The sequence below is a fragment of the Ipomoea triloba genome, chromosome 1 (genome assembly GCF_003576645.1).
Source record: "Ipomoea triloba cultivar NCNSP0323 chromosome 1, ASM357664v1".
NCBI classification, from domain to species: domain Eukaryota; kingdom Viridiplantae; phylum Streptophyta; class Magnoliopsida; order Solanales; family Convolvulaceae; genus Ipomoea; species Ipomoea triloba.
The window spans coordinates 26,567,688-26,585,374 of record NC_044916.1 but is presented as its reverse complement, the minus strand read 5'-3'; the positions used below and the strand labels follow the sequence as shown (position 1 = coordinate 26,585,374).

Below are 17,687 nucleotides of genomic sequence, written 5' to 3'. Positions count from 1 at the left end.
TATATATATATATATATATATATATATATATATATATATATATATATATATATATATATATATATATATATATATATATATATATCTTGTGTTGTAATTTTTTCTGTCTTGTGTTATAAAATTATATACTTTATAAGTATGAATATTCTGTACCTCTTCGTTTCGATCTAGGGTTCATAATGTTACGTGAATCCTATTCCATGATATAAATTGGCAATTGCTACTTAAGCCACTCCAATTGATTTTATGCATTGTGTATTGAATATGCTTGAGCTAGTCAAAGACCCAATTTCCAACTCTCTTTTATTATTTACTTTGTCTTCATTTTTTTTTAAACAATAAAAATTTCATTAGAAGAAACCACGAATACAACTTGGGGAGCATCACTCCAGTACTCAGGTTTATCAGAATAAAGTAAATTAACAGATCTAGCCATAGTATGAGCTGTTTCATTAGCCCTCCTCACAAACTTAATCTGAATATATATGTCCACATGCACAAGCAAGATCCTAAATAGCCTAAGCCTACTGATGACTATATTTCGCATCTCTAACGTGGAAAAGAACAACTAACATGAGATGCAGTGAAGCTTTTCAAATCCATATATATTTATTATTCTGAATGTTATCTGTCCATATATACTTTCTCAAACTTACTAAAGTACAGAGAGTCCAACCTGAGACCTTTCATTTAGCAGAGTCACAGTTACTCTGTAGTACTTATTAGAACAACAGTAACAACTAACATTATATGAAAATTAAAGCCGCATATATCCAGATTTAGCAACAGCATCGTTGTACTTATCAAACGTCAGCCAAACCTCGTTAACTCTGCCCTCGAACTCAAACGGGGAGTTGTACTGCGCCACCGCGTACATGGTGGTGTTCTCTCCGCGGTGGCTGTTCATGATGGCGTCCAGCCACACCGTCCCTTGCAGGCTAGCACTCAGCGCCGCCGCTTCCTTCCCCACATCGGTATCCGACACAAAACCTCCGAATTGCCTCACCGCCACGTACGTTTCCCCCCATTTCTGCGCGTGCAGGGATTGCGACGGCGGGGGATTTGGCTGGTTCGCCTTGGGAACGTAGAAGCTCACCACGAAGGATGATGCACAAAATGGTCCATCGCTGGGTTTCACTTCGGTCAATACTGGTGCTGTCATCTCTATCTTCTCATTGTAATAGTTCTCTCCTGAAATGTAATCAAACAACCTACAAACCAAACATACAATTATATTCAAGAATATAAATAGAATACGTTAGAATAGAACTTGTTATCTATTTAATTAGTTACACATATAACTGTGCCCTGTTCTACACTACAGATGAACTGTTTCCATATTAATGCAATAACTTGGTATTGTAAACAAGCTAAGCTAAACAAGCCTATAATCAAACTAGCTTGATTGGCCTGAGTGGTTGTACACTCTGTTCTCTTAAAAGAAACCCCTTCTTATATGAATCACTTTGCCCTTTAATTAGACCAACTTAGTGCTTAAAAGGTGCCTTTTAAACCTCCTATAGTTAAGGACTTAAGGCCTACTCAAAACATATCATCCTTTTAGATCAAGTGACTGGCTCATGGAGTCATGGATTAAATATATGTGTGTATTTTTATTTAGTGTTAAAAGATATAAAGATTGTTTGGTAACATAGTTAATTTATCAGTTAATTTTAGTTTATTTAGCTACTATTATCTGTTTGACTTAGTTAAACAATCAATGAGTATTTGATTAAATTCAAAATGTTTAAATTCAAAAAGTTAATGCTATCAACTAGTCAAATTCACTAACCCAATCAGCTAATTAAGAAACAAAGTGCTGGATTGGTTTTTTCATAGGAGTAATTGGATACAAAAACAGACCATTTTGTTGTAAATTTGTCACAACATAATAATCGACATGAATCAAGCTCATAATACTGAGAATAAAACTTAGATTAGCAGGAAAAATAAAAATAGCAACAGAATTTATAAATCATATATTCTGATTGGTGGAGCTGAATTCTCACCGAAGGAAGCCGGTTCTTGTGGCTTGAACAAGAGAGATATCATCAATGGGAGCGGTAGACATCCACATCGACGAATTATAGCGACGAATTTCATAGTCTTTGCCAGCTTCAATCAGGTCATACGTGGGACACTCGATCCGTTCGCAGCTCGGAGGAAACAGACCAAGCTGCACATGATGATTCTTAGCATTGATTGAGGTTGTTGTACTGCTGATGGTCCAAGAATGGTGGACGAAGTAGTTTATCAGAACCACAACTAGCTTAACCCAATCCAACATTTTTCTTGAATGCCCCAAAATGGAAGGATGATTGGAGAATTGGGTGGTTTTTATTTTTTTGATTCTTTTGGCAAAGATTGAGATATTTAGAGGTTTCTAGGGCTAATATTGTAAGAGTGGTCTAGAATTGGACACGTTTCGGGTATTGTTATCTGGTTCTTGTGGAGAAGTTTAATCGACTGTGTTTGTGGCTTTTTCTGCAAGGAAATCACTGCAAACAACAAAGAAGATAATGCTTCAATGACAGGGGCGAATGGGTGATTAGAGAGCATATGAATCTTTGGTTCATTAGTTTTTTTAACAGTTTATTATTTTAAAATGTTTAAATTTTAAAAATCCCTTAAAAAAGTTTTTTAATCAATTTTTTGAAAAAATAAATTATACTCCTAATATAATTAGCTATCAGCTAACAATTAATTTATCAAACATCTTTATAGAATCAGAGCTATCAACTTGTCTAACCCACTAACTCTATCGGCTAACAGCTATTTGCCAAATACGCTTTTTAAGTTTTCAATCAACTAAATCTAAACATTTAAAAAGAACAAACTCGTATCATACTAAAAAGGGGTAACAATATATTGTCTGTGTGTATTTTATTTTAAAACTTTGATTAGCGAATGCAAGTTTCTTGAATTTACTAAGTTTTGCAAAAAATTGAAAAATCTATTCATCCCTCACTCCCTCACCCCCTCTATTCTTATTCCCATACCTTTGAGGGCTAACACAATGCTCATTTAGCTAATATGCTTAAATGTTGATCAATGAAACAAATTTTATAATTTTATTTATACAAATATTATATAACTTGTAATGTCTATTTTATTTCAGCAGTATTACTTTTCATTGTACTAATTTGGAGAATTAAATTTTGGAAGTGTATTGAAATAAGTGATTTGTGTTCTATGAATGAAAGGTATTACCAGATGCGTTTGTAAGTCAGAGGATAGAGCGTTTGTTTCCTAAACAGAAAGTCGTAGGTTCAACCTCTACCTGACACAATTAGGTTTATTGTACGCAGAATCTCATCGCCCGGATGGTATGGAACGTAATATATATTCAAAAGTTATATTATTTATCAAATTTAAATAGTGCAAATAAATAAATACTCAAAATATTATATAATATTCTAACAATATCTTATCTTATTATAATAAAGTATGTATAGTACCTAATATCAATTTTTGCTTTATAATGACTTAGTGTTGCTATGTTGGGATTAAATAAAAAACAAAAATAAAAATAAAAGAACATAGACCCATCACTTGTCAAATTACAAAAATATCATGGGCATACAAAGAGAACTATATCAAAAAATAAATAAAAATACAAAGACTGAACCTAATTTGTAGTTATTTATAAGCAAGCTAAGGGACATGTAAAAGGTACCGTGCAAAGTGAATTTGGTAGACACAAATTTTGAATTTGAAAATTTTAATTAAATGTAGTCAGCACAACAAATAAATTATTTCGCTGCCCAAAAGTACTCGAATTTTCATCTACTAAACTATTACACAAATATGTAATATTAGTAAATGCGTGCAATGTGTATTGTTTCATGTTTCAAAGTTAATATATTTCTTTAGTAAATGCAGGCCATGTGTGTTATCCATAGTGGATCTTGGTTTAAAACGACATCGTTTCATATCAAATGTCAATTAGTACATATTTAATAACATTATCATAGATTATTGATGACTCCATTTCCAAATACCTTTTTGCCCCCTCTTTCATCTATTTTTGTAGTTAAGTGTTGATACTTGAGTGAGATTTATTACTTGGTTGTGTGTTTTTGTGGTTATAGGTGAAATTCTTCACAACGAGTCGTAAAGGAAGCATCTTGGAAAGCTTTGGATCAATTTTGGTAGCTAAGGATCCCACTCAACGAGGGAGAGGAGCAGCGGAGCGCAAAACGGAGCAGGAAAAAATACTGGAAAATGAAATGGGCGTGTCAGTACCCGTTTTGGTCCGCCCTAAAACTGATCACCGAAATGGGTACTGACACGGCCGTGTCACCCCCCGTTTCGGTCTGCACTGTTCTGTTTTAAGCGATTCTCTGCTGTAATTTTGGGGATTCCGAACCCTAGATAGTTTAGACTCTCTCTCTAATATTTCCCATAGCCACTTTTAGCTTAGAATAGCCTAGATTCACATTGTAGAACTCTTTGCAAGCATCTTTTGGTGGATTTGGAAGGGATTCCAACAACATTTCTTCATCATTAATAATAGAACTCTTATTTCCTCTTCTCCATCTTGTCTTTATATTTATTGCGTATTTATGTTTTCCTTGCTCAATCTTGCTATGTTTACTCTTGATATGAGTGAGTAGTCTCATATATGGATTAGATTAGGTGTTTATTACTTTTATTGATGCTTGTTATGTGATTATTGCATAAAAGGGAATGAACACCCATTTAGGGTTCTTAAGTTTGAATTGTGTTTATTTCTATTTTTCAATAGTTAGTGGCCAATGATTATTGTTTGTGTTTGGAAGGTCTTTCACTTCAATGGAAGTTGGATGGAAGACTTAAGCCAACCCTATCTCAAACCCATTTTCTCTTTTATGGAAATATGGGTAGATTTGGGGCCATATTGCTTTTGTCCTTCAAGAACTTGGATTAGTAAACCATGGAAATGGGACAACCCTTGTTCTAATCCTTGTGAAAACTTGGATTTCTTTGTGCTAGCCTTAAGAACCTAAGGTCATTGTTCATCTCCCAATCCAAGTGTTAATGCATCAATAGAGTAATTCACCTAATTTAACACATCTTTCCAATAGAATTTCCACCTAATTTAATCTTGTTTTTCCCTTATATCCAAAATTCCAAAAATACTTCATAGTTGTTACACCTTAATCCTTAAAATGGTTTGATTGGATCCTTATGGGTTTCAAAACCTTGGTGACTAGAGTGTAGGTGATCACTCCTTACGTGCCATAAAATCCAATCCCCGTGGTTCGACTTTACACCCATTTCACACCCCACTAACACTACATCAATTATGCTCATAATATTTGTTCTATATGTCCATAAATCAAACTATAGTTTCCTTAATCACTAAACTAAATGTACATCATATGCGAACAAGTTATGCCCAAATGTTGATCAATGGAACAAATTTTATAATTTTATTTATACGGATATTATATAACTCGTAATGTCTATTTTATTTCCGCGGTCCCATTGGACTAATTTGGGGAATTAAATTTTGGAAGTGAACTGAAATAAGTGATTTGTGTTCTACAAAGGAAACTTATTGCTAGCCGGTGTGCCTGTAGCTCAGTGGATAGTGTCTGTTTCCTAAGTGAAAAGTCGTAGGTTCAACCCCTACCTGACGCGTTTAGGTTTAGTAAAAAATAAAAAATAAAAAAAAATACAAAGACTGAACCTAATGCAAAGTGAATTTATTAGACACAAATTTTGAATTTGAAAATTTTAATTAAATGTAGTCAGCGCAACGAATAATGTATTTCGCTGCCCAAAAGTATTCGAATTTTCATCTACTAAACTATTACACAAAAATGTAATATTAGTAAATGCGGGCTATGTGTATTGTTTCATGTATCCAAGTTAATATATTTCTTTAGTAAATGCATGTCATGCGTGTTGTTTCCATAGTGGATCTTCGTTTAAAACGACATCGTTTTATATCAAATGTCAATTAGTACATATTTAGTAACATTATCGTTGATCTCATAATATTTGTTCTATATGTCCATAAATCAAACCATAATCTCCTTAAACACTAAACTAAATGTACATCATATGCTAACAAGTTATGCCCAAATGTTTATCAATGGAACAAATTTTATAATTTTATTTATACAAATATTATATAACTCATAATGTCTATTTTATTCCCGCGGTCCCATTGTACTAATTTGGGGAATTAAATTTTGGAAATGTACTGAAATAAGTGATTTGTGTTCTATGAATGAAACTTATTGCTAGTCGGTGCGTCTGTAGCTCAGTGGATAGAGCGTCTGTTTCCTAAGCAGAAAGTCTTAGGTTTGACCCCTACCTGACGCATTTAGGTTTAGTGTCCGTAAAACCTCATCGCCCGAATTGTTTGGAACCTAATATATATTCAAAAATTATATTATTTATCAAATTTAAATAGTGAAAATAAATAAATATTATATAATATTCTAACAATATCTTATCTTATTATAATAAAGTGTGTATAGTATCTAATATCAATTTTTGCTTTATAATGACTTAGTGTTGCTATGTTGGGATTAAATAGAAAACAAAAATAAAAATAAAAGAACATAGACCCATCAATTGTCAAATTACAAATATTTCATGGGCTTACAAAGAGAACTATACCAAAAAAAAAAAAACTACAAAGATTGAACCTAATTGTAGGTATTTATAAGCAAGCTAAGTGACATCTAAAAGGTAGAGTGCAAAGTGAATTTGGTAGACACAAATTTTGAGTTTGAAAATTTTAATTAAATGTAGTCAGCACAATAAATAATATATTTCGCTGCCCAAAAGTATTCGAATTTTCATCTACTAAACTATTACACAAAAATGTAATATTAGTAAATGCGGGCAATGTGTATTGTTTCATGTTTCAAAGTTAATATATTTCTTTAATAAATGCAGGCCATCCAATAAATAGAAAGAAAAAAAAAAAGATGGCTTAAGCTCCATAGTACTAACAAAAGTTTTTGTTTCGCAAAAAAAAAAAAAAAAAAAAAGGGCTTAAGCCCCAAAATTTCAAAAAAAATTTTTTTTTCCAAAAAAAAAAAAAAAAAAAGATGGCTTAAGCTCCATAGTACTAACAAAAGTTTTTGTTTCGCAAAAAAAAAAAAAAAAAAAAGGGCTTAAGCCCCAAAATTTCAAAAAAAATTTTTTTTTCCAAAAAAAAAAAAAAAAAAAGATGGCTTAAGCTCCATAGTACTAACAAAAGTTTTTGTTTCGCAAAAAAAAAAAAAAAAAAAAGGGCTTAAGCCCCAAAATTTCAAAAAAAATTTTTTTTTCCAAAAAAAAAAAAAAAAAAAGATGGCTTAAGCTCCATAGTACTAACAAAAGTTTTTGTTTCGCAAAAAAAAAAAAAAAAAAAAGGGCTTAAGCCCCAAAATTTCAAAAAAAATTTTTTTTTCCAAAAAAAAAAAAAAAAAAAGATGGCTTAAGCTCCATAGTACTAACAAAAGTTTTTGTTTCGCAAAAAAAAAAAAAAAAAAAAGGGCTTAAGCCCCAAAATTTCAAAAAAAATTTTTTTTTCCAAAAAAAAAAAAAAAAAAAGATGGCTTAAGCTCCATAGTACTAACAAAAGTTTTTGTTTCGCAAAAAAAAAAAAAAAAAAAAGGGCTTAAGCCCCAAAATTTCAAAAAAAATTTTTTTTTCCAAAAAAAAAAAAAAAAAAAGATGGCTTAAGCTCCATAGTACTAACAAAAGTTTTTGTTTCGCAAAAAAAAAAAAAAAAAAAAGGGCTTAAGCCCCAAAATTTCAAAAAAAATTTTTTTTTCCAAAAAAAAAAAAAAAAAAAGATGGCTTAAGCTCCATAGTACTAACAAAAGTTTTTGTTTCGCAAAAAAAAAAAAAAAAAAAAGGGCTTAAGCCCCAAAATTTCAAAAAAAATTTTTTTTTCCAAAAAAAAAAAAAAAAAAAGTATATTTTAGTTCAGCCCATAAAGGCACATGTGGCCGGGATATAGTCCAATTCATCAAAGGCCCAAGCTTGCCAATTTAGGGGTTCCAATATGATTCCTACCAACAGCCCATATTAGCAAGGGTAATAACAAATTTTAAAGAGTGAGTTATCCATGGTATGAATGAGATGATGTGACTCGTAAGTCTTTTCCAATTTAAATAGAGGTATTGAATTTGAGTTTCGAACAAGATTCATTAACAAGAATAGTCTATGTGCCCTGGGCAAGGAAACTTGTAATTAGACATTTTTATTTTATTTAAAGATCTCCCTCCACCTAATTATATAACCTAAAACGAAAATTTTGCGTCAAAAATGTATTGTGCTTATTATTATAACTAAAAAAGAAGAAGAAGAAGGAGTAGTTAGATTTCTCATGTTTATAGAAAACAAAATGGTGCAACAGATTTCCTTGCCAACGCGTTAGTGCATACGTTGGGGGCTTAAGGTTGTCTGAAGGCTTGCATGCATATAATCCTTTAGTGAATTTTGAAATATGATCATTTGGGCATTCCTCATTTGGGGTAGATCTCGAGTATGTACTATGTAGTCATAATGTTGTTCCTGGTTGGGGTTCACCTTCCACTTAATTTAAAAATAATGCTCCATTTGTTCCATTTTATCTGTCTTATTTACTATTCATTGAACAAATCAACTCTTTGTTCTTTTGTTTATTTTCTTTAGTATTTTTTTTACTATTTTAGATTTAATTTTTTTTTGTGTTTAATTGTACTTTTAGTGTAGTTTCTAAATATATATAGTTTGTGTAGACTAATACTAAACTTAATATTATGAAAAATTGAATTAAAAATAATCAAGACTCGTTAACCGATCGAACCAGACACATAAAATGAAACATAGGGAGTAATAATTAGGCCTTCCTCAATAGTGGTGTTTTTTTTTAAGAGATTTTGCAGATGTGATTAGGAAAGAGAAAATGAGAGTGGAGGGAAAAAAAAGGAAATAATAAAACAAATTACAAATCAAAAAAAAATTAAAAAAAATAATAATAATTTACGCGCCCACGTTGCCTCACGTACGTGAGGCGCATGTTTTTCCCCACAACTGCGCCCCACCCTCACGGCAAAAAACTCAAATTTGCAGGAAAAAACATCACTAGAAACCCACACTCCACATTTGTTAAAAACTTAACACTAAGTTTTTAATATTCTCAAAACTCACATAAAAACTCTATTGGGGAAAACCTTATACAGTATATATTATTCTAATCTACAAAAATATTATTCTATTTACAAAAATATCAGTGCCTCTCTATCTTTATATAACAACAATCATGATGCTTCCTTGACACCAAAGATGCTAAACTTTACAAGACTTTAAGTTAGAGAAGAGAAGAGATTTGCAGAAAATGAGAATTTTGTAATGTGGGATCCAAATCCAAATGGGATCTCTCTCATATTAATAGGAGAAAAAAACTAAGTGCATGCATTTGGGGTCTCTCTCATACTCAGGGGCGAATCCAGCATGGGGGCAGCTGCCCCACTCACCCCACCCCCACCCCTATATAGCCCACCCCACCCCCACCCGTATATAGCCCTTGTATATATATATGTATGTATAGTACAGTTTGGATATAAGTATATGAAAACAGATGTAAATAAACAATTGGTTAGTTAGTTGAGTTCGTTGGTGCATGGCTTTCTCTAAGAAATAGCTAGGGTTCAAATCTTGAAATGAGATGTGTAATTTATAATGTGTTTTCTATTTGAATTATTTTATCAAATTAATCTTGTTTCATATTTTGTTATGAATATTTTTATAAAGTTATGATGTGTTTTATTTTTCGTCTATATCCAACAATATTTATGACTATTTCTTTTGTTTTAATGTTTCGCTAGTGTTGCAAAAATCCCATCTAGGATTGCAATTTTTAATATTTTAGTATTAACTATTAAAGTATTAAATAATTTATAATTATTAGTCTTACAAAATTAAAAAATATTAAATAAATTTTTTAAAAAATAAAAAATAAAATAAAAAATACATAAGCACTGATTAATTGCCGCTTATAAGGAGCACCTAGTAATTTTTTTTAACCATGTGTTTCGCCCCCACTGAAAAGAATTTCTGGATCCGCCACTGCTCATACTAATAGAAGAAAAACGCTAAGTGCATGCATGTTGGGGTCTCTCTCGTACTAATAGGAGAAAAAAGCTAAGTGCATGCATGTTGAGCTCTCTCTCATACTAATAGGAGAAAAAAGCTAAGTGCATGCATGTTGGCTCTCTCTCATACTAATAGGAGAAAAAAGTTAAGTGCATGCATGTTGGGATCTCTCTCATACTAATAGGAGAAAAAAGCTAAGTGCATGCATGTTGGGATCTCTCTCATACTAATAGGAGAAAAAAGCTAAGTGCATGCATGTTGGCTCTCTCTCATACTAATAGGAGAAAAAAGCTAAGTGCATGCATGTTGGCTTTCTCTCATACTAGTAGGAGAAAAAAGCTAAGTGCATGCATGTTGGGCTCTCTCTCATACTAATAGGAGAAAAAAGTTAAGTGCATACTTATTCTTAGGAGTAAGGTGAGAGGGAATCAGGGAAACAACTGGAAATTAAGGGGGTGTATTCAATCACGACTTTTATGAACTTTTAAATACTTTTATCAACTTTAAAAGTTTGGTGGTATTCAATTTAGACTTTTATAAACTCTTTAAAAGTATACATGTATTCAATTCAAACTTTTCAAAACTCTTTAAAAGTATACAGGTATTCGATTCAGACTTTTATAGAGTTATTAAAAGTCTACTGGTATTCAAAAAGTTACTGACTTTCACAAACTCTATCAGAATAGGATTTTTATAGACTTTCTCTTCATTAATATAAATAGATGAAATCCAACCCTACAACCCCAAACTTTTCAATATTCTCTGCAAACTTTTTTTCCTCTATCTAAACTAGGCAAATTTTCCATCAATTTTACGGTACGTATCAAATCTTTCACAATTTTTTTTTTATGTTCAAGCAAATTTTTTGTTGCCATCACAACAAAATAATTGCGATCTAAAAAATTTGCTGCGATCGCAGCAACAAGAATTTGCTGCGAACGAACAGCAGCTCGCAGCAGATTTATGGAACAGCAGCAGCAAGATTGCTGCTATGCAGCAAATTTTTTAGAATTTATAATTTTTAAATTTTAGTTAATTAATATGTTTATAGTTTTATATAATTGTATGTTTATTATATATATATATATATATATATATATATATATATATATATATATTGTATTAAGTTGAATTTTTTAAGAGATTCTTTATTTATTTTATAGTAATTATAAATGGGAGATACTCATCAAGAAAAGAGTAAATGTAAAAATAAAGTTAATGGAAATTATGCATTATGGGCACATGATGAGAGTAACGAGTTGTTACAACTCATGGTTGATGCCATAAAAAATGGATGGCGTGATAGTAGTGGAGGTTTAAGCAAGTTAACTGTGGAGAAGAGGATACTTCCTGCTCTGAATGAAAAGCTTGGGTGTCAAAGATCGTATGCACAATACCAAAGCAGATTGAAATGGTTCAAGAATCGTTTTAACAACTTTTCTGAGCTTATGCGTCATAGTTCTGGATTTGGTTGGGATCCAATAACAAAGAGGTTTACAACTAATGATGAGGTGTGGGAAGATTATTTGAAGGTGAGATTGTTATATCTTTTAATTAACATAGATGCTAGTTAGTTTTTTTTTTTAAACCATTCATTAACTATTTTCTTTTTCTTTTCTAGTCTCGTCCTACTCATAAACACCTACGGACTGATACGGTTGCTGACTGAATACACCCCCCTAAGACTGTGTTCGGCCGGCCACACCGTAGCCATTATTGATGATATGATCCATATCTTATTCAAACACAAACATATGTACACAAATAGAAACCCAATCCTTTGAAACGGTTTTTGCTTTTGTTCTCAATTATAGAAATTATCACATGCAAATTTGCAATCCACATATCCACATATAATAGGGATACTTTTTTTTTTGGAAAATACAAAAGGGAGGGGGGGACCCCAGGCTGATAGAAAAGAACCAACACAGCCTACTCCGTCTCCAGCAAGAGACGTTCACTCACAACTCTCATTTGATCATTACAAACAAAAGTATCACGACCAGGGGTGGGGAAACAAAGATAATGCAAGGTTCCCTCCTGTTCGCGCAGCAAGTGTAGCCAAAAAGTCAGCAACAAAGTTCTGTTCACGGAAGATATGAACAACTGCGGTGCACCCACTTCTACGAATTAATTCTCTGCAACGGGATTTCAGGGCTCCCCGCTGATAATTACTTTCGTTGGCATCGTTAAGGGCCTTTACCATCTCTTTGCAATCTGTCTGAATCTCCATGTTGAAGATTCTTTTAGACTCCGTCCACCGCAGGGCCAACTCCAACGCTCTCAATTCAGTTTCCAGAGGGTTACTAGCTTGGAAAGAGAAAGAGCTACCCTCAATCCATAGCTACCCTCAATCCATCTACTGTTTTGTCTATAAGGACAGCGCCTCCTCCTGCAAGTGTGCCCTCCCCTCTAAAGGATCCATCGACATTAAGAATCAAAGGAGAGTCAGTTTGTCTCTTCCAACAAACCTGTCTTCTCACGTAAACCCCTTGGGAATTTCCCGGCCTGGGCGAGCTAGCAAAGGATTTTCTGATCTCCATTTCTTGCATTTTTAACCACTCCACCTTTTGTTGAACCTCTTTTTCATGGCCCCCAAAAGCTACTTCATTACGCCATTTCCACAGCCACCACATGATAATGGCGAAAGAAGTACTCCAATCTGCTTTGGTTCTGGACTCTACATTTCCCCGAAGGTTTGTTGAAAACCATGCATCAAATCCCATTCTCCCAAGCCTTTGTCTTTCATGTCTGGGAAGAAAAGCTTTCCAGATATTATCCGCAGCTCTACACACCCTGAAAATATGGTTGACATCTTCATGCCTCTCCCGGCATGTCTCGCAATTGTCTCTGGTCGTGAAACCCCTTCTACATCTCTCCATGTTTGTCATTAGTTTTCCATGTTTTACAAGCCATAGGAAAATACAAATACGGTTGGGCACTTTAAGTTTCCAAATGGTCACCCAATCCTTATTCGTAGGAGTGTCTTGTTCATGTGTGGCGACCTCATAGGCTCTGGAAATAGAGAAATGATCTTTGCCCTGGTCCTTCTCAATGATGTCCAAACTAGTTATTGGACCGCCAAGGGAGTTTTCACTTCCTCCCTTATCAATCAAGTTTCTATTTCGAAGGATACCTTTCCACAAGTTAGAGCAGCCCTGAGTTTCTTTCCAGTCCTTTATCTCATTCCTCTGCCTATTGTATTTACTGATAAGAATTTTCGCCCAAAGGTTGTCTTTTTCAAGATGTAACCTCCATCCCATTTTGGCCATAAAGGCCATGTTCATCTCTCTCATGCGACGGATGCCCAATCCTCCTTTCTCCTTGCACTTGGTAACAGTATCCCAATTAATAAGGTGAATGCGTTTTTCGTCATTCCCACCATTCCAAAGAAAGTTTCTGATCTTTCGCTCAATTTCGTCACAGACTCCCGCGGGGAACCAAGTGGGCTGCATGGTGTAATAGGGGATGGTGTTAAGTACGCTTTGGGCAAGGACTTTCCTACCAGCAAAAGATAAAGTCTTGGCCTTCCACCCTTCCAAACGCTCACTTATACGGTCCATGACATGGACAAAGTAGGATTTGGAGACCCTGCCATGGATGGTAGGAACCCCCAAATATTTACCTATTTGAGTGGTTTGTTTGATCTCTATTATACTTTGGAGATAAAGAAATTATCCTATCACAAAAGTGTTCCTCATGAAGACTTGTCAAAATCCAAAGTTATGAAAGAGGACGAGGTTCCCGGGACAAATTATTGTGTGGACCATAACAAAAAATACATTTTAATATACAAAATGTACATTATTTGTATATTGAATGTACATTATACAATATAATGTACATTCAGTACAAAAAAATGTACATCCCCTGAATACAATGTACATTATGTTTATATTGAATGTACATTATTTTTATACTGAATGTACATTAGTTTAAGGTAAATATAGGTAATATGAAATTTCTAATTCTCACACACAATTTTTAAAAATTTTGTTGTCATACATTACTAGTGCTTTACCCGTGCGATGCACGAACAAAATTATATTGTTATTAATTTAAATAAAAATTTTGAAAAAATATAAATATTTTAAAATGTACAAAATGTCTCCTAATTCTTGGACATTATTTTTTTCGCACAGGCAACGCACACCCGTACAGCATCTGTGCGACACGCGTGCAGCGCCTGTGCAAAGTTGACATAATCACCTCCTAGCTATTTTATAAAACTTAAAAATCCTTAAAAGAACTTCCCTTTCGCTAAGTTATATAACTTATACATAGGTTGAGAAATTATTATTATTATTATTATTATTATTATTATTATTGTTAAGAATTATAATATAATATAAAAGGGCATTCTCAGTATTATAGTATAAAAGTTATTCCCAAATACTTGAGAATAACTAATACTAGGGGGTCCCGTAGGAATGGCTATTCCCCTTACAAAGGGAATAGCTCATTCCCGGGAATGTTATTCCTATGAATAGAATGACGAACCAAACAGTGGAATAGGTCTATTCTCGAGAATGATATTCCATGACCTATTCCACGAACCAAACACGCTGTTATTTCTTCTCTCTTATACCATATCACACTTTCTGCCCTCCACACAAGCAAAAAAAAAAAAAAAAAATCCTTAAAAAAGCTTCCCTTTCGCTAAATTATATAACTTATATATAGTGAAGATTCATGCATGTAATTAAGCTTTACACACACGGATTTACCACCTTTGTCCAGCAGCATAATAGCATCGCCCTTAAGATTTGCTTAAACATAGTAAACCCTTCTCGATTAAGTCTTGAACCACTGCCCTCCAACATCCTTGTTTAAGGTAACGTGTTCTGGTTCATTCACCACTGCTCAACTCAGTGGAACTCCACATGATCTTAAACCACCCTCTTTTGGCCTCTTTCCTTCTATTCCCACGAGGCCCGATTTTGTCGTGACAAATAAAACAGAATGTCCAAACCATTATAGTCTACTAATATAAGTTTGAGATAAGGATGATGTTACAAATGTGTAACTTATATATATTGAAGATTCATGAATGTAATTAGGCATGCATGGTGCATCAGAGAGCTCACTATATATGTATATGTCCACCCCATCTTCTCCTTGGTCTAGATTCTAGCGAGGAACTCCTTGGTCTAGATTCTAGCTAGAGGGAGATTGCAGGCTGCGGCGGCATCAATAACAATCAAGTTGATGATCAAATGGCACCCATTTCTCATTTTTAATTTATCCCGATATATATTTACACTCAACTCCTACTATACCCGATCAAGGTTAGCCATCCATATATATGATGTTTCTTTTGTTTTTACAAAACTTTAAATAATCCGGCGAGAAAACGCTTCTGTGGGGCCGCCGGAGGAAGAAGAAGATTTTTCCGGCCGCCACTATAGGCCGTTTAGTGGAGATTCGAACTTATAGCGGTGATTGAACCAGTTCTTATATTGTGGACCGCGGTCCACAATGCCACCGCGGTCCCAAAATGACGTCATTTTAGTAAGTGGGAGACGGAGCCCCGTAATTGACACTACAGTTCATTCCAAAAGATACTGCCTTACATTTGTTTTGATATTATCGAATGAAACTGTAGTTATATCAAAATGTAACTGCAGTGTATATGAACAGATACTGAATACAGTTTCACTTTTGTGTTTTTATATTATCGAATGAAACTGTAATTATATCAAAATGTAACTGCAGTTGTGTTGAAAGGTAACTGCAGTTGTGTTAAAAAGGTAACTGCAGTTGTGTTGAAATGTAACTGAAGTTGTGTTGAAATGTAACTGCAGTATATATGAAAAGAAAGTGAGTGGCGTGAATTCATCCTTCTGCTTTCATTAATCAAAACAACGTCGTTTTGGGACCGCGGTCCACAATGCATTGTGGACCACGGTCCACGATATAATTTGCGTGATTGAACTTGTTTATTTGTTTAGTTTATGATCCGACATTAGGTGTGATTTTTTTTTTTTGGAGAGAAATTAAAGATTTGTTAAATGAATTTCCACTCAATCTGACGTGAGAGTGGCTGTTTTTAGGAGAGGCGGCGGAGGCGCAAGAAGAACAAGGCGGTCTGGGACGGCGGCCTGACCGGAATCAGGAAGCCGAAATTGAGCGAAGAACAAGTCAACCTCCTAGAACAAAGCTTCCGCGATGAGAGCAAGTTAGAGTCAGAGAGAAAATACCGCCTGGCTTCTGAGCTGGGACTTGACCCCCGCTAGGTCGCCATCTGGTTCCAAAACCGCCAGGCACGGTGGAAGAACAAGAAGCTCGAGGAAGAATACTCCAAACTCAAGGCAGAGCACGAGTCCACCATCCTTGAAAACTCAGGCACGTACAAACTTTATCTAATTTCTTTCCTTGATCTGTGATCCTAATTAGTAAAAAATCATAATAAGGTAAATCAGCCTAAGAATATGAGATCAGAATAGAACTTGTAACTTTATGATTATCAAGTCAAATAGCAATGACGGTAATAATGTGTTTACCGGTATATTATTTGAGTATTTGAGTGTTTGAATACAATATTGAGCGTAGTGCTCAGTGTACAAGTAAGTTCAGTATGTATTGTCTAAGTTCAAGTGTCGTAAGAAGCCCCCTTCACTATGTGGTTGTGAGTCTTTTTATTCCCTTCAGCTCAGTAACGGAGCATTGATGAGGAGTTGAACGTTGGACATCAGTACCTGAGGTGTTGAATGCTGAGGAGCTGAACGTCGGTCATCAATGCTGAGGAGCTGACCGTTGGCCATCAATGCTGAGGAGTTGGACCGTTGCGCATTGATGCTGAGGAGTGAGGTGTCTTGGGTAGTTTGAACGGCAACTGTCTTGGTCAACGGTTCCGGGTCGGGTACCCAATTACCCTGTCACCAGCCCCCCACTCCCTAGCTAGCGAGAATGGCGGAGGTAGTTAAGGAGTATCAGCCTGTCACTTGTGCTGAAATTTTGGTATGTTCAATTTTTATTTTTATTTTTAATTTTTTTACGCATCCTCACCTCGGCACCGTGCCGGGTCACACAACTGTGACTTCGGCACGGGGCCGAGGTCACATGACCTCGGCGCTGGGCCGAAGTCACGCGGCGACGTGACTTCGGCCAGTGCCGAGGTCACGGGCGTGACCTCGGCCAGCGCCGAAGTCACGGTGCGTGACCTCGNTAACAGTTTCACATTTGTGTTTGATATTATCGAATGAAACTGTAGTTATATCAAAATGTAACTGCAGTGTATATGAACAGATACTGAATACAGTTTCACTTTTGTGTTTTTATATTATCGAATGAAACTGTAATTATATCAAAATGTAACTGCAGTTGTGTTGAAAGGTAACTGCAGTTGTGTTAAAAAGGTAACTGCAGTTGTGTTGAAATGTAACTGAAGTTGTGTTGAAATGTAACTGCAGTATATATGAAAAGAAAGTGAGTGGCGTGAATTCATCCTTCTGCTTTCATTAATCAAAACAACGTCGTTTTGGGACCGCGGTCCACAATGCATTGTGGACCACGGTCCACGATATAATTTGCGTGATTGAACTTGTTTATTTGTTTAGTTTATGATCCGACATTAGGTGTGATTTTTTTTTTTTGGAGAGAAATTAAAGATTTGT

General features: G+C 34.5%; 2 protein-coding genes and 1 non-coding gene across 3 annotated transcripts; 2 read left to right on the top strand and 1 right to left on the bottom strand.

Moving 5' to 3' along the window:
• Nucleotides 1-579: 579 nt before the first annotated feature.
• Nucleotides 580-2,441, bottom strand: LOC116013319 (heme-binding protein 2-like). The gene is made up of 2 exons (XM_031253403.1): nucleotides 2,010-2,441; nucleotides 580-1,211 (listed from the first exon to the last, which is right to left on the bottom strand). Exons 1-2 carry the CDS (start codon nucleotides 2,285-2,287, stop codon nucleotides 758-760), a joined length of 732 nt encoding a protein of 243 aa, XP_031109263.1. The 5' UTR covers nucleotides 2,288-2,441; the 3' UTR covers nucleotides 580-757.
• A 3,801-nt stretch (nucleotides 2,442-6,242) lies between these two features.
• Nucleotides 6,243-6,315, top strand: TRNAR-CCU. Its single transcript has one exon. It is a non-coding gene; the product is annotated as a tRNA-Arg (tRNA).
• Nucleotides 6,316-11,243: 4,928 nt separating this feature from the next.
• LOC116011355 (uncharacterized protein At2g29880-like) lies at nucleotides 11,244-11,740 on the top strand. Its single transcript, XM_031250913.1, has 2 exons — nucleotides 11,244-11,603; nucleotides 11,693-11,740. Exons 1-2 carry the CDS (start codon nucleotides 11,244-11,246, stop codon nucleotides 11,738-11,740), a joined length of 408 nt encoding a protein of 135 aa, XP_031106773.1.
• Nucleotides 11,741-17,687: the final 5,947 nt, after the last annotated feature.